Source organism: Peromyscus leucopus, chromosome 9 (assembly GCF_004664715.2).
Source record: "Peromyscus leucopus breed LL Stock chromosome 9, UCI_PerLeu_2.1, whole genome shotgun sequence".
In the NCBI taxonomy this organism is placed as follows: Eukaryota; Metazoa; Chordata; class Mammalia; order Rodentia; family Cricetidae; genus Peromyscus; species Peromyscus leucopus.
In genome coordinates this window covers 63,863,112-63,888,200 of record NC_051070.1, presented here as the reverse complement: position 1 = coordinate 63,888,200, position 25,089 = coordinate 63,863,112, and the positions used below count along the sequence as shown (strand labels likewise).

General features: G+C 46.8%; 1 protein-coding gene and 1 pseudogene across 7 annotated transcripts in view; one reads left to right on the top strand and one right to left on the bottom strand.

Moving 5' to 3' along the window:
• Positions 1-150: 150 nt before the first annotated feature.
• On the top strand, positions 151-3,956 carry LOC114693876 (annotated as a pseudogene).
• Positions 3,957-5,801: 1,845 nt separating this feature from the next.
• Positions 5,802-25,089, bottom strand: part of Atp8a2 (ATPase phospholipid transporting 8A2) — a 587,084-nt gene continuing 567,796 nt past the window's right edge. For all 7 annotated transcript variants that reach the window (XM_037208489.1, XM_037208491.1, XM_037208490.1 and 4 more), the window contains 2 exons: positions 14,465-14,556; positions 5,802-6,943 (listed from right to left, as the gene is read on the bottom strand). In XM_037208489.1, coding sequence (XP_037064384.1) covers positions 6,846-6,943; positions 14,465-14,556 — 190 coding nt within the window. In that variant the 3' untranslated portion in view covers positions 5,802-6,845. The remainder of the gene's footprint in view (positions 6,944-14,464; positions 14,557-25,089) is intronic.

Genomic DNA, 25,089 nt, shown 5'->3' with positions numbered 1-25,089 from the left:
AAGGGCAGCTTCAGCTACAGAGTGAGTTCAAAGCCAGCCTGGACTACAGAAGAATTTATCTCAAAACAACAACAAACTCATTCATTGCTTCTTGACTAGTCAGTATTGATTTTCGCTGCGCATACTTGAAGGCTTGTCAAAGAGAAGAAGATGCCCAGCGGGGTTCTGCTGAAGGCCAGGTTCACTGTCACTTTCTCCAGAGCAGTCATATACCTCACCTCTCATGTCTTTGTTTTTGTGTTTGCACGAGTGTTGGGAACTGGGCAAAGTAATGCTGATCTAGGAATCTGGAATATTCTGCACTGAGACAGAGCAGACACAGCAGCTCTGCTTCCCGGAGTATCACACAGTAGACCCCGACCAGCTAGGCAGTACGACCAGACTGCCCCGCAGACTTGAGCAGGGTATTGCCTCCAATGATAGTGTGTGCTGTCCACACGGCAGTCACCCTTACGGGTGTGAGGAGAGCAGAAGATCCCAGAACTACGTGGAAAGGATACTGGCTGGGCTGTTTACAGTTTCAAGAACAGGATCTAGCCATACAGACGAACCTTCTGTGAGCATCCTTAGCCCTAGACCCATCTTAGCTCAATCCAGAGGCAGGCCTGGAAGTGCTGACCACATGTGACCTGCCAGCCCAAGAGTCACAAACCACGTGATGGGAGTGACATGTCCCACGTGACATCTCCACTGAGCTGACAGCCAGCGTGTGCAACCTAGTCCAGTCCACTCTGTTCCCCGGGGAGGGGTTGTGTGTGAGACATTCTGACCTCAATTTAAAGACAGGACAAATGACTGGGCCCCCCCGTGGGCCCGGCATAAATAGGATACATCACACACCATGACAGCTGCTTCGCCTAGAAACCCAATTTAGTCATTTGGCTAGGAGAAAGCTTAATCAGGACAGAAAAAAATAGAAAACATCCCTCCCAGAAATGTTTTCTCCCGCCTGTATTCCTCATTATTGTGGAGACTGTTTAGTCTACTTCTCAAAAGAAGAAAATATGCTCCAGAAAAATGCACACTGTACGGTCAAGTCCAAAGACAAGAAAACAAACTAACAAAAAACCCCAAGCAAACATTTTCATTCACTAATCTGATTTAATAGCCTTCAAGTTCAAGAGTGGGCTACGTATCTGACAAAAAGTTGGATTTTAATTCCATCTTTCCAAATGGGTTTAGCTCCCAGATGAAAATGAGTCGTGGGGCCTGGGCATCCTCTCTTCCCCTCCCAACACGGCAGCCTCAGCAAAACAGAAGATTCAGAAGGCAAGACCATTTCCCTAACAGGCTTTCTGGTTGAGGATGGCGGGAGGAAACACCTAGGTCCCTAAACCAGTCAGCTGGGCTGATGAAACAGATGACCTGGAAAGAGAGGTCAACAACTCGGCATAGTAGTGATGACGGTGTTTATAGGGCGCTTCTAATGGCCTGTTCTGTCCTTTTTACTGCTCCATGGGCTGCTCAGGAACCATATACCCACCAGAGCTGTCTTCCCAAATTGCCACCCTACACCATTTTCCTAGGGAACTTGCCCTATGATGTGACAGAAGACTCCGCTAAGGAGTTCTTTAGAGGATGAGATACCAGTGCAGTCCACTTGCTGTGTGAACCCAGCAATCCAGACAGGTTGAATGGTTTTGGCTACGCAGAATTTGAGGCCCTGCATGCTCTGCTCGGTGTGCTGAGTCTCTAGGTAACAGGAGAAATTTGAGTTGCTGATCAAGCACTGGATACAGACAGGGGTGATCATTCTTTTGGTCGAGATAGAAATTTAGATTCTAACAAAACAGACACACACCAGAGGACCCATCCTGCTGCAGACAGCTTTTGAGGACTACCATCCAGAAGAGGTGATGGTAGCTTTGGAGACAAGGGTTGAGATTCAGAGCGGTATCAGGATGGGTTGCAGACAGGCATCAGGACGGCCCACGCTGAGATATGGGGGCCAGGATCACTGTGCTGACCAGGGCAGCAGAGACTATGACCGAGGCTATGACTCCAGGATAGGCAGAAGAGCATCAGGTAGTGGGTACTGCAGCGCTGAAGACTACAGAGGAAATGGGGACTGCTACGAAGACAGGTATGACAGATACGGCAGTCAGTCATGGAGTTCCAGGGATGTTTACTCTTGGGACAATTATAGGACAAATATAGGTCTGTCCCCCGACAACCCCAAACTGAATCAAAAAACTTGGAATATTCCCAAGGAAGATGATTCCTCTGCTAGTTCCTCCCAATCCAGTCAAGCAGCTTCTATCTTTGGAGAGGCAAAGCCTGTTGACACAGCTGCTAGAGAAAGAGAAGCTGAAGAGGGGACCACGGAAGAAGCAGGAGAGGTCGCACCCGTCAGCTGGATGAACCAAAACTAGACGGTTGACCCTGGAAGGTGGGCCAAGGGAAGAAACTCAGGTCGAGGACAGGAAGTGAGTCATCACAGACTGGGGCCTCAGTCACATCTGGCAGAATTACACCAAAGAGAGAGAGCGAGAAGTCTCTAGAAAAATGAAACACTCAACAAAGAAGACTGTCACTTTCCAGTCTCTAGAGCTGAACTTGACTGGCCTCTAAAGGTCATGCTAGCCCCTGTGTGGGTCAAGTGACGCTCGAAGCTTCCTGCTCCATTTCAGAGCTCAGACACAGAGCGGCAGTCCCCGACACGTGACAGAGGGCAGCAGCTCTGTCGGGCTCAGCCCTCTGAGGAAGGACCAGCAAGGAAAGAAGAAAACAAAGTAGATGGGGTGAGTGTCCCAAAAGGCCAGAGTGGGAACCCCAGCTGTGGTCCTGGAGATGGGGGAGCACAGACCACTGGAAGGGGTTGAGGAAAGATTGCAAAAGAAGCAAGACTCCAGAGCTGCCCCTGAGCCCAAGTGAGGAGGAGAATTCAGCCTTCAAGTTCAGTGCTGCAAGCAAGTATGCTGTTCCCTCCGTGGATGGTGAAGATGGGAAGGAGGGAGACAACCGCACTGAGTAGACCTCCATGTCCTGTGCTGTCTCCTAATCTCACTCTCTACCCTGGAGCATTCGAGGGCAAATCAAATTAGTCTTGCAGATCCTATTTTTGCCCCTTCTAAACACTGCCCTGTCTAAACTTTCAAATATGTCCACATTCTTTCAAAACCTCGTCACCCTGGTCATCTCCTGTTCTCAATGACAGTGGTAGCCTCCCCAAAGCAGCCTCTGTAAGTCACACACCTGACCTCACAGGCATTTTATCTTGGCCGCCAGAAGCTGCGGTCTGAGACATCACTGTTTTCCTCAAGTGAACCGGCTCTGGGGTGTCTCTGATTCCTGCCCCCGTGACTCTCAGTCTGTTGCTCCTGCAGCTTTGCATCTCCCCCCCCCCACTTGGAGGGCAGAGTACTTTAACCAATAGACTTGGGTGGTCAATAGGGGCGTGTAAATGGGCAGAGTTGAGTTGGAGGCGGTCAGCCTTGACGGGGGTGTTTTCAGGTTTCTGTAAGTTTCCTTCATGGAAGCCCGTGCTAGTGCTTGCCTTTAGAATGTGACCGACGCTGTGAGGTTTTCTACTTAAGAGGGTTGGTTTCGTAGCTTCCCTCAAGAATAAAGGATAATGCAAAGAACTATCGAATAAGGTCCTGGCTTTTCTCGCAACACAGTAGTAGCTTGACCTGTCTGCATTGATGTGCTCCTCTAGAGAGGGTCAACTTCAAAGATGGCGGATTTCCTTGTTGCAGGAAGTCAGGGTACTACGGACAAATGAGACCTTGGTCGCAATGGGCAAGCTCTAGGTCGGCTGTGCAGGAGTGTTGGTTTAGTGGGCTGTGGGCACAGCAGTGGGCACAGCAGGGACTGCTCCAGTGGGCCCGACTGGCGGGTAGCTAGGAAGTGGGCTTCTAGAGAGATACCCACAGCTGACCGGGTTTTTAAAAAACTGTTGGCTGAGGCCGGGCGGTGGTGGTGCATTCCTTCAATCCCAGCACTCGGGAGGCAGAGGCAGGTGGATCTCTGTGAGTTCCAGGCCAGCCTGGGCTACAGAGTGAGTGCCAGGAAAGTCGCAAAGCTACACAGAGAAACCTTGTCTTGAAAACAAAACAAAACAAAAAACCCCAACAAAACAAAACAAACAAACAAAAAAACCCCGTTGGTTGTAGACAACAAAGAGGTCATTTGCCCTCTTCATGTCTCTTTCTCTTCCAGACAGCTGCATGTAAAAGAAAGCTGCTGTGCCCCACTCTCCTACTTGGCTCCTCTGTTAAAATAAAAGCAGGGGCCAACTTATACTTTCCTGAATACATGCAAAATTTGTGCAGAAATATTTTCTAGGAAAATGATTTGTAATCTGTAGACATTACTTGGGGGATGTCTTGAGTTGTAAAATCCCATCCTTAGGGTTGAGGATTTGGTGTGGGTTTTTTTCCCTCTTCAAATAAACCTAGTCTTTAAAGTTGAAAGAAACAAAGAGAAAGAATGAGAGGAAGAAAGGAGAAAAAACGGAAGAAAGATAAAGAAGGAAGGAGAGAGAGAAAGAGGGAGAGGGAGAGGGAGGGAGGGAGGGAGAGAGAGAGAGAGAGAGAGAGAGAGAGAGAGAGAGAGAGAGAGAGAGATTGAGAGAGAGAGAGTAGTTGGAGAGCCTAGGGCACATCCCGTTGGTTTTCCTCTTCTCTCCCTAGTTCTGCCCCCACCTCTCTGGATAAGAAGGACACCAAGGCTGGCCCCGCTGATCTGAAGGCACACTTCCTGCTGTTTCTCCCACATGGGACAGTCTGTCAGGATTCCAGCTTGCTGGGCACACTAGATTTTTCACTTGCCTCAGGGAGCAGAGAGGTCACCTCCAAGATTCTTGCTCATTGTACCTACCATCCTGCCTCCCTTCAAACCACGCCAGCATCCCAGTCACTTCCTAAGTGAGAATCAGTTTTCTTATTCAATGCAAATCATCACCAAGGTTTTGCTTCGGTGCCCACCCATCTCTGATGTTCCCAAAGTAAAGGATCAGGAAACAAAGCATGGCATCTTTTCCTCCCAAACGCAGTACCTTGGACGGCTCAGCCAGCCCAACTGCTGCTTTCTTTCTGAAGCTAGCACACGTCCCTGGTGGTATGGTACCACTTTACCCAGTAACAGGTGCCCAGAGGTATTTACTTTAAGCCATCCAAAATTCTGGTTTGGCAGCCAAAATCAAGGGGGAGAGAGAGGCCCACATTCTCTGAGAGCCCCCAGTTCTCACATGCAGGTTTAGGGCATCCAGTTTCTGTTCCAGTTCAGAGTAGGGGCCTTCGGTGGACAAAGCTTTGGAACTGACACTTTCCTTCCTTGTTTTAGAGCCCAAGCCACTGTTCAGAAAGAGGCCCTTGGGCCTCAAACTTGCTGGATACAGAAAGGAGACCGTGTTAATATTTTTAAAAGTTACGATCTTGAAAATATTTGGAATTGTTTTCATTAGAGGTGTATGGTGCTGAATGGGGGTAACTCACACCTATAATCCTAATAAGCAGGAGGCTGAGGATTGCAGAAAGTTTGAGGCTAGCCTGGACTACAAAGTGTGTTCAAGGCTAGATTGGCATACAGTGTAAGACTCTGTCTCAAGAAAAACCAACCAAACAAAATGTCTGCAGGAGCAAGGTCTGCTTTCTGCTACAGTGTACACGGGCTGATCGCTACAACTGTCTATCAAGAGTGGGACTTGAGAACTTCCATGTCTTCCGAGTCTGCCTCCTGAGTCTCGTGTCTTTTGTCAACTTCCTGGGAGATCTGGGCTCCTCTTTCTCACCACTCTCTGCCCTGTGCTTACCTGGCCCCCAGCTCACCCTGGTTCTAGAATTTCAGAGTGACAGTTGTTTTTTTTTCCCTTCAGTGCACAGACACCATCACACACTCACTTCCAAACTGGAGAAAGTCTAAAATGTGCTTTGAGCATCCAGGGAGCAGGGACCGACTCTGATTCTGAGAGGCTGCCAGAGGCCCAGCTCAGAAGTGGTCTGCAGAGCCTGCCACCCTCACCCACAGGATCCCATCAGAAAAAAGACAGCTATGTATTAGAGGCCAGGTATGGGACAGCCACGTCTCCTCAGTTATGGAGCTAACGGGCAGCAGTGGGGGCAGGGCAGGGGGGATGGGGCTGGGCGAGAAGAAAGATTCTGACACCCATATCTGAACATACAGAGGAACAAAGACACACAGAACCTGGATGGGTGGCTACCAGCTGTGAGGCACCGCCCCCAGGGGCCAGCTGGACAGAATTGAGGACAAGAGCCCAGGGTAGCAACGGTAAGACCGGAGGCGTGCACCTGAAAGGCATGGAACGCTGGCTGATTGCCTTGCTGGGGCTGGGGCTTGAAAGAGCCAAGGAAATGTCTTAAAGTCTGTCCCTCAACCATAAGTTTTTCTGATTTCACCGCAATCAAGAAGTTTACGCCAGCTTCACACAAACGAAACAGGAATCCAAGTGAGTGAGCAATCTGCAGAAAGCGAGGTTCGTATGATCTGTGCATGCACCGAACAGGAAGTGTACCCTGCTCCAATTACACAGGACTGGTCTCTGGTAACATAATGCCCCTTTCCTCTCTCCCAGAACCACTCGTATTGATGTTTTAGCACTGGTGAAACATGGTTTTTAATTTCACACCTCACAGAGCCCAGCTGAATGCTTCATAACAACGGAAACGTTGGGCCAAGCGCGGCAGACAAGCTGGGAGAATAGCTTCCCCGATGCCTGTGTCCTGGGACTGCAAGGGGACAGACAGCTGCTAACAAACTGGTCGGCTAAGGCCACAGAAATGTGTTTTCTGGTGTGGGGCTGCGGGCGCCAGTCTCTCCTGACAAAACTGTGTTAACACTGCGTGCAACAAACTGAATCTCTTTCCCTGGAGCAAAATCGCCTCTTATTTCTTCCTTGACTTCTTTTTGGTGGTGTCATAAGCACGAACTATTTCCTCCTGGGTAACAGCTCCGTGTTCTTCTTGAGAAAAGGCATACCCGTCTACGGAGAAACATACAGAAGTGGATTAGGGAACATGCTGGACCAGTACTTCCCAACCCTCCTAACGCTGCGACCCTTTAATTCAGTTCTTTGTGTCGTGTTGACCCCCCCCCCCCCGTCCCCCCGCCAAGAAGTTATTTCATTGTTACTTCATAACTGCAATGTTGCTGTGATGAATTGTAATGTAAATATCTGATATGCAGGATATTTGATATACGACCCCTGGGAAAGGGTTGTTCGACCCCAAAGGGGTTGTGACCCGCAGGTTGAGAAATCCTGTTTTAGACTAAGGATGAACTACTTTCCAGGAAGACCCCATTGAACTGTGTGGTCATGGGACTTTCTTAGCCGTGGATACAGAGACCCGAGATGAAGATACCCGTGAAAGCAAAGGGACCATGATCAAGAGGGAGTGTGGTGGCAGGGGCTGATCAAACTGGGGTGGCAATGGCTCAGAGCGGAAGGAGTGCGTTTTCTGCAGCTGTGAAAAATACCATGGACTGGGTGCGGTATAACCCGGAAGTCTGTTTGGTTTACAGTTCTGTAGGCTGGGAGTCCATTGTCAAGAGGCAATACCTGGGGGGGGGGGGGGGGACCTTCCTAACTGCAACATAGCATGGGTGGGGGGGTTACACCCCACTCCTGGACGACAATATGAGTCCATTGGCTGGACTAGAGCCCAGGTGGTACTATCACCCCTACAGCTCCCCCCTTAACGCCATCACCATAACAATTACATGCCCCCATGCATTCCGGAGGACATTCAAACCACAGCAAGCAGGTTTTCTAATTTGGGGGGGCTCAGTGTGGAACATGTAAATATGGACTAGTGGGCTTATCAAGAGGCACTGTCCCCCCCACCTGCCTGATGCTGTTTATGAGGCCCCGAAACACGTCAGGAAAGACACCCCTAATAGCGAGGCCGACAAAGCATGGAGGATGCTTGGAGAGTTCCAGTTCATACACTGGGCTGCTTCTGGCTGGTAGGCAATTGAAGTGGGTTTGTTTCTGAGTGACTGAGGGGAAGGAACACCGGAAGGGCAGATTTAATGAATGGTTTCATGCCCACAGAAGGACGGGGCCTCACAGGGTAACAGCAAAGCACACAGTATCACAACCGGTCTGCACACCGTGTGAAAACAGCTCAAGGACGCCGCCCACCGCCCAACACATCATACTACGTTCCCACTTCACAGTTGAGCAAATTAAGGCCCCGAGACTCCTTTTACTTGCCCAAGGTCACAGAGCTGGGAAGCAAAGCTGGGCAGTGTGACCCTACTCACTTCTGACACCTCCTGCTGTGGCCGAGGGACAGAAAAGTCCCCTGGCTCAGTTGGATGTCCTGGCCAGAAGACAGCACAGTCAAGTCCTGATGGTCCTAAGGCACCTCTGTCTTCCTGCTTACCTTTTATCAATGGAGCTTTCTGATTACTGACACACTATTTTTAAACTTTTCCCCCCTTTTTTGCAGTATGGGGGGGGATGGAACCCAAGGCCTCCTGCATTCCAGGTAAGTGCTCCCCGAGTCATACCCCTGCCCTCCTGCCATATTCTCTAAAAGGAGAAAAAGAAATCAGACAAGGTGAGCAACTGTCAGCTGGTGGATCGGGTTGTTCATTTCCTCAGCTTTGATGGAGAGTGAAGTCTGCAGCGTGTAAAGACACAGTCACCAGCAGGACAGGCTGACAGAAGGCTGTCGGGGAAAACCCCATGGCTACTGTTCATACCCAGAAGCCCTGTCCTCAGGTTGGCTTCCTGCCCTTCAGGAGAAGGAGCCTGCCAGCTACTCTCCAGAAAGCCCCAAGGATTCCTATGCATAGTGGGCAGAGACACTGGGGGTCCCCTGAGGACACAGGCTCTGAGCAGTAGGGAGGATATTTCAGACTTGGCAGTCACAGGAGGGAAGATGGAGTCAGGGATCCTGAGAGAGCAGGGGAGGTGGGAAGATCAGCCCGTGTGAGCGCAGACCGCAGAGACGCGCACTCCTGCCTGCTGCCCATTTCCAACAAAAATGAATCCCCTCAAACAGGAAGTCCCACCATGCGGGAGTCATGGGGAAGCAGATCCCAGTGCAGTGGGAGTCCCATAGCCAGAAAAAGCCAGATGGAGGCAGCCAAGAGAGAGGCTTCGGCAGGTGCTTACTGTGCAAGCTGGGAAACTGACTTTGATCCCCAGAACCCACATAAAGGTGGAAGGAGAGACTGACTTGACAAAGTCATCCTCCGACCTCCACATATACCTGGGACCCCCCAGAAGTGAACAGAGGCAGAAGCCAGCCCGGTGGGAATTTCCACTGAAGCCATGCCCTGCCCTCAGGGCCTGGGGACAGGGGCTTCCTCATGGGCTGTCCACACAGGGGGCCTTGCTCCACACATCCTGCTTCTGTGAGGTAAGGAACAAAGGCTGTGTCTCATCCCTGTTCCCAAAGATCTTCTAGAAATGGGCCATGGCTTGCTGGGGCTCTCTGGGAAGGGGAGGGGCTGCTCCCCTCTGCCTCCTCTCTGTCCAGGTCCCTGCCCTGACCACACACAAGATGTGCTGTGTGAGGCTATTTACAGCAGTCCAAGAGGACAGCCTTTTCCTTGGAAGGGTTCAAAGTCAAATCTAGTTCAAAACACACACACACACACACACACACACACACACACACACACACACACACATACACACACAAGACCCCAGTGTGTCCTTTGGTACCAGGATTGCTTTACCACAGTTAAACTTGACAATGTTCATTCTCTAGTCTTCTAACAAGGAAGGTTTTGTGTATCTTTGTCCCAACAGCTGCCCCTGGATGGGATGTACTGCTGGAATGATGCCTCTGGCTTCCCCTGTGGCTGTGGCTGCTGCAACCCACCAGGGGAGACCCTTCAATCTGAAGGAAGCCATTGTGACCAAGGGCAGGCTTCCCAGAGAGATTCTAGAAAAGAGGCTAGAGGGGAGAAGACCACTGTGCTTCCTCTAAGAAGATGTTATTCTTAGTTGGCTGGGCATCTATCTTGGATGGTGACCAGATGGCTGGAGATCCAGGGGCACAAAAGGGAACTTCTTGTCCTTGCTCGGTCATTACTAGACTTTGTAACCTTGGACTCTTGAAGCTGTCTGGGTTTGGGTTTGCTTCTCTTTAAGATGAAATGGCCTGGGATAAGACATGCCCTAACTCTAATAGCTCCAGCCCTTCCTGAGGGCTCCAGGATGCATCATCCTTGAAAACTGCTAAAACGTTTTAGGCCTGATGTTTGTGTGTGTGTGTGTGTGTGTGTGTGTGTGTGTGTGTGTGTGTACTGGCTGGTTTTGTGTGTCAACTTGATACAAGCTAGAGTCATCAGAAGAAGGAGTCTCAGTTGAGGAAATAGTTCGATGAGATCCAGCTATAAGGCATTTTCTCATTTAGTGATCAATGGAAGGACCCAGCCCATGGTGGGTGTTGCCATCCCTGGGCTGGTGGTCCTGGGTTCCATAAGAAAGCAGGCTAAGCAAGTCCTGTGAAGCAAGTCAGTAAGCAGCTCCCTCCATGGCCTCTGCATCAGCTCCTGCCTCCAGGATCCTGTCCTGTTTAAGTTCCTGTCCTGATTTCCTCTGGTGATAACAGCAATGCTGAAGTTTAAGCCAAATAAATCTTTTCCTCCTCAACTTACATTTTGGTCATGGTGTTTTGTTGCAGCAACAGAAACCCTAACTAAGACGGGAGCTTATGGATGAAGGTTATGAATGAATGAATGAATGGATGGATGGATGAATGTTAAAACATAAATATTATTATGGCTATCAAAACATAGGTAAATGAATAATTAAGACTAGTTAGGGGTATCCTTTTGGACACCCAACTCTGGAAGGGTCTTGATCTCATGGCTATAAGGTGTCCTGTGGGCTGGCAAGGGGCTGCCTCAGTTCATTCTAGGTGAGGGTTTCTAGGCTTCTCTTCAGAGAGACAGGTAACGCTCTCATCCTGACCTGTTCTCAGGTGAGCAGAGTGTGACCAAATGCCCTTCTTGAGGCAGAGGATGGTAAGTTCAAGGCCAGGTGGGGCAACCGATTGAGAAGCTGTCTCAAGATAGGGAGCAAAAAAAGCGCTGGGTTTCTTGATCAGCGGCAGAGAACTTGCCTAGTGTAGGGTTCTGGTCCCTTCTTGAATACAAAACAGAAGGAAGCCGGGAGGATGTGCTGATAGATTTATTGGAAGGCGGCAGGGTTTCCCTGGCAGAAAACTTCTCCCTTTAGAAACCAGGTCTGATGGGAGTTAGGTTGGCACAGGTCCAGGGAAAAGATAGGCCCCCGGTCACTCACTGACTCCACTGGCCAGCTCTGAAGCCTGACCAGGAAGCAGGATTTCTTTCTAGGTTAATCTGGGGGACATGTAGCTGGTATTTGCATCCCTATGGGGAGTCGGGGAGAAGCTCCAGCTCTCTGCATTTCCCACTTGAGTTCATTTTCAGGAAGTTTCGGTGGGAGCTGGGGACCAGAGGAAGCATTCCCTGACCTCACTTGGGAACCTCCCTGGCTCCTGCTCCTAGCCAGAATCTATAGGGGGCTCATGGGAGGGGCAGAGATGGAGTGGTGTGTGGTTTGTGCTTTAGTTGTTTTGTCTTGTTGGGGTGGAACATTTGGTGAAGCTGATAAAGTAAAGTCATTCCACCCCCCACCCCCTACCCCCCCCACGCCCCCACCCTGCCAAAACTTTAGAATAAAATCCTTACATTCTATTCCTTTGATCCTGAGATCTGATAGTAGCTTAATAAAAGTAGAGTTTCAGAGATGATGCAAACCATGGTGCTGGTGAGGAAATTTAGATTGTGTAGGAACTACTGATCTCAGTTATTATTATTGTACACCAGCATTATAAATAGTGTCAAGAGCTGTGTTAGTCTATTTTTTTGTTGCTATAATGAAACATTCAAAGCTGAGAACCTTATGAAGTAAGAAGATTTATTTCATCTCACAGATGTGGAAGTTAAAGGTGGAGGGACCCTATCTAGTGGTGGGGCCTGCTGGCAGGGTTCCAAGGTAGCACAGGACAGCACATGGCAAGAGACAAGGATGTGCACGTGACTTCTGGTCTCTGTCTCTCTGTCCCCTCCCCTGACACAGTCACAAGGATTCAGTTATGAGGGCTCTGTCCTGAAGATTGAACCTCATTCTAATCATTGCTAAAGATCCTGACTTAATTCAGTTCTGTCCCGTATACAAACCGTGGTGACAGAACACTGAAGATCAGAGCCTCTCGGGGTTCCAGGGAGGCTGGGGTCTGTGACAGCAGGACAGTTGGAGGGGGACATTCCACAGGCCTTCTTAGAGCCAGAGCTCTGAGCGCCTGAAAGTCTCATCAGGAATGGCAGGAACAATCTACGTTGTTTAATAGGCTCTAGTACTACTCATTAAGGATTGAAAGTTTTTTGAGATTTTATTGATTTTTATTTTATGTGTATAGGTGTGTGTCTAAATATATATCTGTGCACCCTGTGTGCCTGCAGAGACCAGAAGAAGACATCAGAATCCCTGGGATTGGAGTCACAGATGGTTCTGGGCCACTGTGTGAGTGCTAAGTATTGAACCTGGGTCTTCTGGAACAGTAGCTAATGTTCTTATCTGCTGAACCATCTCTCTAGCCCTCCATTAAAGGTTTTTTTTTTTTTTTTTTTTTTTATAAATGTGGTATGGTTTTAGAAGCTGTCTTATTTCTTGCATTTGTTCAGTAGACTTTCTTTTTTGACTGTCAAGTGCTGACTTAAGAAAAATATGAGGTTGTTGTTAAGATAGTTACAACTTTCCCCTAGATATATGTGAACATATATAATTGTTTTTGATACGGAAGAATGAGCCCCGGCCTTGTGTAGGCTGAGTAAGAGGTCTGTCACCAAGCCCTGTCTCCAGGCCTCTTTTCACTTTTTGAGACAGGATCTCACGGAGTTGCCCAGGCTGGCCTTGAACTCACTTTGTAGTTTAAGCAGCTTTGGACTTGTGATCCTCCTGCCTCAGTCTCCTGGCCCAGCTGTACATATTCTTTCTGTGATTACTCCAAGACATTTGTTGGGGAAGCAGTGTGGTCCACAGTGTGAATGCATCCATCCTGAAGGCTTTATATACTTCATGTGATAATGTGTAAGGATGTCTTATAATTGTATTTTCTTTTTCCAGAGGAAAAAGTAGAAGCTTTGAGAAATACATACACTACCCAGAGCTACTCAGCTAACTGAAAACAAAAAACAAAAAACAAAAAACAAACCCACAACATCTAGCACTCACCAAACCTTTAGGCCCAACATTCTTCTTATTTTATGCCCCAACAACCCTAGCTGGGTTCTCACATTTTACAAATGCAGACACAGAGAGGTAAAGTGGCAGGACAGGAACCTGGTGGTGTGAGTCCAGAGGGGGACCCAGCAGTGTGAATCCAGAGGGGGACCCATGAAGTGTGAGTCCAGAGGGAAATCCCTGCAGTGTGAGTCCAGAGGGAAATCCCTGCAGTGTGAGTCCAGAGGGGGACCCCTGCAGATTGCTGTCCTTGGAGGATCCCATGAATCTTCATACCCTGACTTCTACCTCATACTTCCAATATGGCTATGACCTTGATAGAACCCATGGCAATGACCTACAAGCTCAACACAGTACTACAACCTGTTGTATATGGGTGCTTTCTGATTGAGCTTCTGATTTTCTGCCCCCAGGGCTGTGCTACACCCCTCCTAGGGGCTGTGGGAAACAGATAGAAGGAGTGGAGTGCTGACAGGTCACATAATGCCACCCTTCTCTCCCTATTGTGGAATATTATTTTAAGATGTGTTATATTTGTTTGTGCTGTAGAACATTTATTTAATGATACAAAGACGTGTTGCATTCTTTTATGTTGCATTTGTTTAAGTCTGAGAAGTTATGCTACTGTGCCAGTCTAAAACACCTGATGGTATGATAAAGAGCTGGCTGGCCAATGGCAAGGCAGGAGAAAGGATAGGCAGAGAGAATAAATAGAAGGAGAAATCTGGGAGGAGAAGAAAAAAGAACAAGAGAACAAGGAGAGGAGGACAGCAGGGGCCAGCCACCCAGCCACACAGCCAGCTACAGAGTAAGAGTGAAAATAAGATATACAGAAGTAAGAAAAGAAAAAGCCCAGAGGCGAAAGTAAAATGGGTTAATTTAAGAAAAGCTGGCAAGAAATTAGCTAAGCCAAGGCTGGGCATTTATAATTAAGAATAAGCCTCCGTGTGTGCTTTATCTGGGAGCTGGGTGGCGGGGCCCCCAAAAGAGTCAAAAGAGTCAAGAGCAAAAACAACCAACAATATTTTGGCGCCCAACATGGGACTAGTGTAAAAGAAAATCCAGCAACATCTCTCCACTGAAAAAGTCTCCGTTGGCAGGCAGAGCTCAGCTGAACTGCCCAGTGGACTATCAATATGTGTTCTTTGTGAGCACCCACCTTCAGCTCTCAGAAAGTGTTCTTACTCTATCAGGTATGACAGCCATCCCTGGCCTGGCTGCCCCATTCACCCTGTTGCCTGCCACCCATTGCTACCCACTGTCACTTACGACTGACACACTGCTGGATGGAGCCTGCTCGGAAGAGAGTCGGGGGTGTCTTCTTGCTGAGTCTCTTGATCAGACGGTCACGCTCGTTCATCCTGCAAGAGAGCAAAGAGGGTCAGGGGCCAGGTTGTCCCAATACCTCTCTGAGGGATCCAGACAACTTCAGACTGAGAGAAGGGGCAAGAGGGGCCTCCTGTGTTCAGAGGGTTTGTTCCTCTCCCAGAGGCATCAGACATAGTGCATATGCTCTTTGGCATGAGGCAGATATCTCTCTATTTCCCTCCTTCACCTCTCTCTCCATGTTGAAACCAATCCCAAAATGGGATTGTACTTGGAGACTGGACCTGCCCTAGGGTAAAATGACAGAGAGATGGGCAGTGATCCTCATAAAGAAAGGAGATCAGGACTCAGACACACACAGAGGGAAGTCCATGTGAGTACCCAGGTAGAAGGCAAGAGAAACTGCAGACGTCAGCCCTGTGGACATTTCCGGTTTAGATTCGGAGCTCAGTACCAAGGGGTGGCAGTCTTCCCTGAGGCACGTGGTCGAAGCAGCTGGAATTCTGAGCAAACAAGATCCCCCCCCCCCACTACTGTTTGCAGAAAGCTCAAGCGCCCTAAGCACCTAGAGCCTGAGGACACCTGTGCTGATCACAGCCCCTGGTGTATACCCAAAGTACAAATAACAAAGAATAGAATTGACTTCATTAAAATTAAAAACTTTAAACTGAGCACAGTGGTGCACACCTGTAGCTCCAGCTATTTGGAGGCTGAGACCCAGGTATTACTTCTGCCCAGGAGTTTGATGCCAGCCTGGGAAAAATTGATAACAAGATCCAATCTAAACAAAACAAAACAACTACAACAAACAAACAAACAAACAAACAAAAACAAGTGGGGCTGGAGAGATGGCTCAGTTGTCAAGAGCACTTGCTCTTGCAGAGGACTTAGGGGTCAATTCATTCCTTCAAATCCTTTGTTCATGTTTCAGTTGGATTGTTTTATCTTTTTGCTGTTAAGTCATAGTGGTTTCTCATGTATTTTAGAATCAAGCCACATCATGGTTCATAATCATCCATAACTGCAGTTCCAGGGGATCTGATGCCCTCTTCTGGCCTTGGACACCATGCATACACGTGGCACACACACATACAAGCAGGTCAAACACCCACACACAAAATTTTGAAAATCTAAAAAAAGTTAAAATATATCAAAGGACATTACAAAGGAGCAAGAAAGAGGCAACTACAAAATGGGAGAAACATTTGCTAATTAATCATATCTGATAAGGACCTGGTATTTAAAATACATAAGTAACTCCTGTGAATGAACAGCAAAAAGATAAACAATCCAACTGAAACATGAACAAAGGACTTGAACAGATTTTTGTACAGTGAAGATGCACACTGGTCAACAGGCACATGCCAAGATTGCCAACATATTCACGACTGGGAAAACACCAATCAAAACCATGGTGAGTCACCATTTCACACCCACGAGGACGGCTATAAAAACAGCAAACAAAACAAACTTTCAGAAAAAGGTGAGGGTTGGAGCAGGTGTGGAGAAACTGGAACCCTGTTATATCAGTGATGGGACTGCAAGGGGGTGAAGTCACTGCCTCTCAGGAAGCTAGTCTGAATCAATGAGATCACTGAGACACTCTACTCCTAGATACTCAAAGTAACTGAGAATGGAACCAGAAGATACCTGCATACCCACACCCACACCAGCATTATTCACAGACATCCAAGGGTGGAAACCCAATATCCATCAACTGATGAATGAATAAAAAAATGTGGTATATCCATTAAAAGGAGTATTATGCTGTGTAGTTTAGAGGAATTCAGCCACGATCCATGATACACACAGATACACTTTGAAAACATACCTGGTCCCAAAGGCTGGGCATGAGTATACAAAATTCCCAGAGTAGGCAAATGTGTGAAGACAGAAAACCACAAGCTGAAGCTGCCAGTGGCTGCAAGGCAGGGGGTGGAGGCAGGGGGTGGAGGCAGGGGGTGGAGGTGAGGGGGGTGTGGGGGCAGGGCGGGGGGAGAGTGAGTGTTTAAAGCAGGATGGGTTCCTAGGGAGATGGACATGTTCTGAGACACTGGCAGGGATTCATAATATTGGGAACACAAATGCCACAGAACTGTTGGCTTTAAAAATGACAAATTCTAAGTTATATAAATTTCACAACTGAACACAGGAAAATTCAACTTTAAAGAAGGAGAAGTTGGTCTCGACTCAAGACCAGCTCCCTCCCATCCTCCAAACTGCTGGTGTCTTTGCAGCTCATTTCCCTGGTGCTGCAGGGGTGTTGAAGTAAAGTGTTGTCTTTGATTACCCTCCCCCCCCCCCCCCCCGTGTCCTGTGCTGGCACAAGCAGGTATGCTAGCTGGGATCTACTGGTATAGAAGGTGTTAGGTAAACACGAACTCAGCCTAGCTATGAGCTACGTGCAGTCTTGGTGCCTCCCCAATAATGACATTGAAAATGAAGCTCCGACAAGTTCTCACAAACAGGAGGCCCTTTTTAGAATCTGACATACCTTGGAGGAGGTGTTACGTTCCTGTCCTGGAAAATAAGCAGTCATAGGAGGAAGGAGGGGCATGCTGGGAAGGGTTGCGCTGGAGAAAAATAAACTCCCATGTCTGAATTTCTCCTAGGAAGCACTCCCCCCTCCCCGACACCAAAACTCACATAAACCTGGAAATCAAGCTGCCCAAGAGCAGGAGTGCAAGGCAGCCCGTGACTACTGGATGGTTTTTAAACACCCCCCACCCCCCACCCCCGCCCCGGGGAATCCCACGTCACAGAAGATGCCATAACAAAACTTCTAAAAGATGAGTTTTAGAAGGCCATCTTTAAGTTATCAGCTGCTGGGTATTCTTGAAAGCATGTGCAGGGCTTGCCTAATGGGCTCAAGACCTTGGGGATGAACCCCAGCACCCTAAAAAACAAAAACCAGCAATAAGAACAAAATGGAGATAATTATGATAGGTTCCTTTCCTTAAGGCACAGCCAGACTCCCACCAACTCAGAAGGCAGTGGAAAGTATCACTTGCCTCAAGTGATGGCTTGTTCTTGGTTGTCAACTTGACTACATCTGGAATCAACTAAAACCCAAAAATGGAGGGTCACACCTGCGAGGGACTTTTGCTTAATTTGAAGTGTGAAGATCTACTACCAATCCAGAGCTTTGAGGTGGAAAGACAAGCCTTTAATCAATATCTTTAATCTAGATGTAATCTGGGTCACACCTTCTGCTGGCAGTCTATATAAGGGCATGGAAGAAGGAAGCTTTTTCTTTGCCTGCTTGCTCTCATCTTGCTAGCAAGTCCACTTCTTCACTGGCACTAGAGCCTGCTTCTTCAGGATTCCAGTGTCTACTGAAGACCAGTAGAGATAGCCTGCCTCCTGGACTGAACAACTACTGGGTTCTTGGACCTTCCATTCATAGGCAGCCATTGTTGGATTAGCTGGACCACAGCCTGTAAGCTACTCTAGTAAATCCCATATATATGTTCATTCTCTAAGTTCTGTTACTTTAGAGAACCCTGACTAATACACCTCAGAAGCAACTGGAAGACCACATCTAAAACTGAATTTGTTGTGTTTCCACAAAATCCATTCTAGCAAAGTGCTGATGATCTATCTACTATTTAGACTGCAGCTTTAGTGCTTAATGCTCTGGAAAATTTCTAGAACCTTCTCTGAGTTGTTTCTTTCATTTCACCCTGTTGAGCTTAATACAATCTCTGCCAGTACACCCATGGTCTTATACTGTGTTATTTATATGCACAGTGAGGTTCCTCAGAGATTGTCTTCCTGCACTTCTCCCAGGGCCTACCCCAGGCTGAGCACAGAGCACTAGGTTAACAATATCAAGTATCATGGACTATGCTGGGACTGCCTGTCCTCTTCTCATATGTACCTATGATGCCAACCTTTGCCTCTTCATGTTTCTTTTAGGACAGCTCATGCTGTAGTAAGTTTGCCAGAGTGGCCCAAATAAATTCCTCTGTATTATTCTTTGAAAACCATAGAATATCTATTGTCTCCCAGGGAGGAGAGCTCATTCCAAATGTAGAGAATGTGAGCAGAAGTTTGAACTTGTGGAGAAGAAACACTGTATTTCCTTTAAATTTCAGGTTGCAAAGAGTTGTAGGAAGCCAGTGTAACTGAGGGCGCAACAAGGTTAATGGACAATTTAAATTCCACTCCAAAAATAAGAAGGCAATATTTCGTGTCCTCCATGGACTCAACTCCCATCTTGATATCAGAATTGGGGGCTGGGAGGCAGAGGCTGGCAATGGCATGCTGCTTACTCTCCTTGATCCCAGACTAGCTGTTGGCTGGTGGGGATTAAGGGATGCTTCTGAGGGTTGGGGGAAATCTTATTTTCTCACAATGTAGTTTGGGCAAATTCCTGCCAAAAAAAGAATTTGTCTAAGAAGTACAATACCAAATGGGTAAGCAAAGTAAAGGGGAACAAAACAGATTCTCAGTCTCAGAATAGGTGGCATCTGGCAGTCTACATGGCCAACAGTCAGGGCAGAGGTAAAGGCGGAGAGGCTGTGGGCAGAATGCTGAGGGCAGCATCAACAGAAGAGGGTGGGGTGCTCCCGGCATCTGACAGTGTTCTGTGGTGCCTAACAGCTGGGATGGTAATGGGAACAAACCGTAAGCTCAGGAGGGAAGTTCAAGAGGAAGCACACACTGACAGCACTGTCACCCTGTCCTTGGCTGCCGCCCTGTCCTCAGACCTGCAACAGCAGCCGAGAGAGAACTGGTCAGATGGCTGTTCCTCAAGACTGGAATCATGTTATCAGAACGTGTTAGCTCAGAAAAATGACAAAGACCATGTCAAGTCCCTGCTGGGAGAGACTTGGAGAGCGGGAGGTGGAGGGGATGCATTCCACTACTCTTGCTGAGTCAGGTTGATGACTCTGGACGCCAGGTGTTAGAATGAGCCTGGAAAAGTGGCAGGAAGAAGAAGACCTATAAGGAACCACAGCATGAAAACCCAGGTTCCCACTGACCTCAGACCTCAGACTGGGAATGGAAGAGCTCACGATCCCAAATGTTCACAAGAACAGATAAAGAAGAGCTCAGCCTCTACTCTCTAGCTGCAGGGGGATTCAAGCTGCTAGAGAAATGTGTGATTCTCTCCCACCCATGCCAGCCGTGACCAAGAGGAAGTCTGGGCTTGCACCCTGAGGACACCATCGAGAGGCTGTCCAGCAGCACCTCCTGCAGACAGAGAGCCCACGGTCCTCCATGACAGCCACTGCTGCACTGTCCTTTTTCTGGAGTGCCAGTGGAGAAGAGTGGGGTGTCCACAGGGAACTGGATGTCTACCTCCAACCAGAACGGTGTGAAGGCTTTCCTCCCCCTGCTCATTGGGAGTCAGGGGAGCTCAACCAGAGAACCAGAACCCGTAGTATCCATAGAGAACATCTGAAGAGCAGGAACTTCTACCCCTGCCCAGCAGGCATCCGCAGAGGTCATTACTTCTATCCCTTGACAAGTACAGGCTGCCATTTAAAACGCCAAGTCTCTAATGTCCAGATTTTATCACCAAGATAGCAGCGACACTGGAATTAGCAAATGGACGTTAAAGTGGTTATGACAAAATAGCTTCAATAAGCAATTATGACCAAACTTAAAATAACAAAAAATGTTGGCCAGAAGATAAAAAGAATTTTAGAACCAAGAAACATAATAATTGAGATAAAAACGTTAGCAGATGGGCTCAACAGAAAAATGGTAGGGGAGTAGAAATAGTCAATGGACTAGAAGGAGATGGAATGGTAGAAATCACCCAGTTTGAACAATTGAGATAAAAGAGATCAAAAGGACTGAACGAGTCTCAGGGACCCGGGGGCGGGGGTGGCAGAAGATCTAACATCCCTCTCCTCACAGTCAGAGACAGGAGGAAGCATCTGCGCCGGAAGGCACTGGGAGAAATAATGGCTGAACGAGTCTCAAATTTGTTGAGAAATCAAAACTTACAAATTCTGAAAGAGAGAAACACTGAAGAGATGCATGCCAGGAAAGGATTTAATTCAGCGTACCAAGGCAGGGGAGATGAAGGTAAGATCTCAAAAGTAGCCAAAGAGAGACAACGCCCTATCTATCAGGAATACTAATTGGAACATTAATGTGTTTGTCATGAAAAACTACTGAGGCTAGGAGGAGGAGGAGGAGGAGGAGGAGGAGGAGGAGGAGGAGGAGGAGGAGGAGCAGTTTTCCCCACCGCTGGAGAGCAGCCAGCCAACTCACCAAAGAGCTGTCAGCCCCGGGAAACTATCTTTCAGAAACAGGAGAAATGAGACATTCTCAATCAGAAATTGAGAATTTGTAGCTAAAGACATTTTTACACACACACACACACAAAAGCGATGGTCTATAAGATTGAGGGCAAAAAAGCCACACGGAATGAGTCTTTCTTCTCCGGTTCTCCAAGTTACACTGGATGAGCTGAAGTAGAAATTAAGCACTATCTGATGTGTGCTGAGAAAATGGTTATAAATGAAGACAAAGAAAGGATATAAAAGGAAATCATGTTTCAGTGCATCACTAAAGTTGACAGAATGAGCAATAGAGTTAGCAGTTATGTTTCTGTAATGAAGTCTAAAGCAGAGGTAAGAAGTGAGTCTAAGATACAACCCACAATCACAGTAGAGACCTTACAGTGGAATACAAGGATGGTTCAATACACAGAAATCAATGAAAGTAATCCACCTTGTTAATATGCTAGTTGTTCTTACAGGCAAAGCATCTTATTAAATTTCATATCCATTCATGGTTTTAAATAAGCAAAAATCCTCTTAGATTAGATGCAAACTCTTGTTGTTTGTTTATTTTTATTTTTCGAGACAGGGTTTCTCTGTGTAGCCCTGGCTGTTCTAGAACTCACTCTGTAGACCAGGCTAGCCCTGAACTCAGAGATCTGCCTGCTTCTGCCTCCAAAATGCTGGAATTAAAGATGTGTGCCACCACTGCCTGGACAGATGGGAACTTTTTAACTTGACAAGAAAACATCTATTTAAAAAAGCTCCACAGCTAACACCACATTCAGTGGGGAAAAACTGAATGTTTCCCTTGGGAACATAGCAACGATGTTTGTTCTCACTATTTTTTTTGAACAGGGTTTCTCTGTGTATCACTGGTTGTCCTGGAAATTGCTCTGTAGACCAGGCTGGCTTCAAACTCAGAGATCTGTCTGCCTCTTTCTCCTGAGTGTTAGGATTAAAGGCATGTGCCACCACGCATGGCTGTTCTTACTATTCTTACTTAACATGGTGCTAGAAGTTCTAGACTGTGCAATAAGGCAGGAAAAGCAAATAAAAACATAGGGTTCAGGATATAAGTAGTAACAGTGCCTGCATTTGCAGATGATAGATGGTTTAGAAAACTTCAGGAAATATATATCAATATTCAGACAGAATACTTGTAATAATAATAAGCGCATTCAGCAAAGTCACGTGATACAGACATGCAAAAATACAAAAATGGGCATGTAGCAATGAATACATGGACTCTGGAATTAAAAATACACAGCTTACAACTGCTCAAAGAAATATCTGAAATATCTATAGGCAAAGCCAACAAATCATTAATACTATTGTGAACTGAAAACTGCAATACTCAAGTCAAAGACCTAAATAACTGTGGAGAGACTTGTCATTTGCATGGATTACAAGACTGACTACTGCTAACTCTCCTCGGTTTCCTAAAGTAAAGGTTTAATGTAATTTCCAGCAAAGTCCCAACAACATTTTTGTAGCACAGGTAAGGGCTGCCTCAGTGGTTAATGTGCTTGCTGGATGAATAGCAAGTGTGAGGACTGGAGTCTGGATCCACAGAATCCACATAAACTATGGGTGTGTGGTGGCCCACTACAACTGTAGCACTCAGAAGGTGGAGTCAGAGGGTCCCCAATACAAGTTGGCTAGCTAGACTAGCCATATCAGCCAGCCCTGGGTTCCAGCTGAGAGACTCTGCCTGAAAGAATAAAGTGTGGCATGATTAAGGAAGACTCCCAATATCAACTCTGTACCTGCTTACACACATGAGCATACATGCACATTCACAGTTACACCACACACAGAGACACATACAAAAAAAAGATTATACAGAATATGGGAAATCATGAACAATTGTTAACAATCCTTCCAGAAAAAAACAAACAAACAAACAAACAACAACAAAAAAAACCAAAAACACTACAGTGGGGGGCATCAGTCTTCCTGATTCGAAGATTCGGGACATTCCTGTAGTTATCCAGATACTGTGGCATGGGTATGGGTTTTATACGCACACAGATATAGATGGACTAGAAAAATAGAATTTAATAGAGTAGAATAACTCAGAAGCAACAGCCCCTCCCCAAACACTTCCCAGGTCATTGTTTTCTCTTCCTTTGTACTGTGGTGGGGATCAAACCCAGAGCCTCACATGTTGTGATGGTTTAAAAAAAAATGGCCCCCATAGGGAGTGGCACTATTGGGAGGCGTGGCCTTCTTGGAGGAAGTGTGTCACTGTGGGGGTGGGCTTTCAGGTCCCCTTTGCTCAAGCTTCACTCGGTGTGACAGTTCACTTTCTGTTGCCTCAAGATGTAGGACTCTCAGCTACTTCTCTAGCACGTTGTCTGCCTGGACACTGCCACGTTCTACCATGATGATAATAGACTAAACCTCTGAAACTGTAAGCCAGCCCCAATTCAATGTTTTCCTTTATAAGAGTTGTTGTGGCCATGGTGTCTCTTCACAGCAATAGACATGTGGGATAGGCAAGCTCTCCACCACAGACTCACACCGCCGCCCTCCATTTAACTTTTGACAAATGAGCAAAAGAAGTTTGGCGAAGAAAAAGCCTTCTCACTGGGCGGTGGTGGCGCACGCCTTTAATCCTAGCACTCGGGAGGCAGAGCCAGGTGGATCTCTGTGAGTTCGAGGCCAGCCTGGGCTACCAAGTGAGTTCCAGGACAGGCGCAAAGCTACACAGAGAAACCCTGTCTCTAAAAACCAAAAAAAAAAGAAAAAGAAAGAAAAAAAAAGAAAAAAAAGAAAAAAAAGAAAAAAAGAAAAAAAAGAAAAAAAAAGAAAAAAAAGAAAAAAAAAAGAAAAAGCCTTCTCAATAAATGCTTCTGGAGAAGTCATGTACACACAGGCAATAAAACAAAATAACACCTTAAGTCATGAACCTTATTATACAAGGTTAACTTAACATGAACCACAGATTTTACAGCAAAGTATAAAAATACAAAACTTTGAGGAAAAAAACAGATTTGGGTGGCAATGTAGAATGCAAAGAGTTCTTAGATTTGTCACCAAAAGCATAACCCATAAGGAAAATGGAACTCAGGTGAAATTCATGACTTGTCTTCTGAGAATATTCCACTATGGGGCTGGAAGGGCAGGCTTTGGAGTAGAGGCAGCGCTTGTGGATCACACATCTGACACAGAGCCAGTATCTAGATTATATTAAGATATAATATTAAGAACTTATAATAACTTCTTATTAAGAATTATATTAAGAACTCAGTAACAGCTAGATGTAGCTATTATTATAGATAATTTGGCTAGAAAATGAACAAAAATGGTGAAAGACATCTCAACAGAGGTAAGACCCAGGTGGCACACAGACACTCAGCACCATGGGATGTCAGGGAAATGTGAACCGAACTCACAAGAAGTCACTGAACACCAATCACAACGGACAAAGTAGCATTCCAATGGCAGCAGGGTTTGCTCTCAGGGACTGGGAGGGTCACTGCTGCACCCACCACCAGACATGTAAGATGCCATGGCCTCGCTGTAATACAATTTATAACCAAAAGTGCTACAATCTTGTGAAAATGTACTTTAAGATGATGGCATTTACATCTGCATTGTATCTCATAAACTGAATCAGACGATTGTGGCTAACAGGCAGCCCGAATTGACAACCCACAGAATCACGAGCTAAATGAACGGCAGCTTTTCAAAACCGACAGCTAGCCCAGTCTGGTGCTGCACCCTGCCATTCCAGCCCTTAAAAGAAAGGTAGGACTGTCCTGTAAGTTCGGGCTCCCTCTGGTCAACACAGTGAGTTCCAGGTGAGCCTGGGTTGCAGTGTGAGCCCCTTTCTCAAAACCGAGTATGAATAAACAAAAATTAGATATATGGAGCTGGAGAGAAGGCTCAGTGATTCAAAGCACTCATTACTTTTGCGGTGGACCCAAGTTCAGTTACCAGCACACATCATGGCTCGTAACAGTTCCAGTTCCAGGGGATCTGATACCCTCTTCTGTCCTCTGCTGGTACCAGACACACATGTTGTGCACATACATACATTCAGACAAAAAACTAACAGATAGAAAGTAAATCAATCTTAAATACATAACACTAAAAATCTTAACTATAAAGCAGTAATGGATATAAAAAGTAAATCTTAAAAATAAGTATGTAGCTACCATAAACACAGCTACTGCACTCCTGGACATTTGTCTCATAGAAATGAAGATAATAATGCTCTCAAAAGTTTTATGGAGAAATATTTATAAGTGTCTGATTCATTCCCAGGCCCCAACTGAGAACCAACATGTCCGTTCATGAGTGAATGGCTAAACCAGG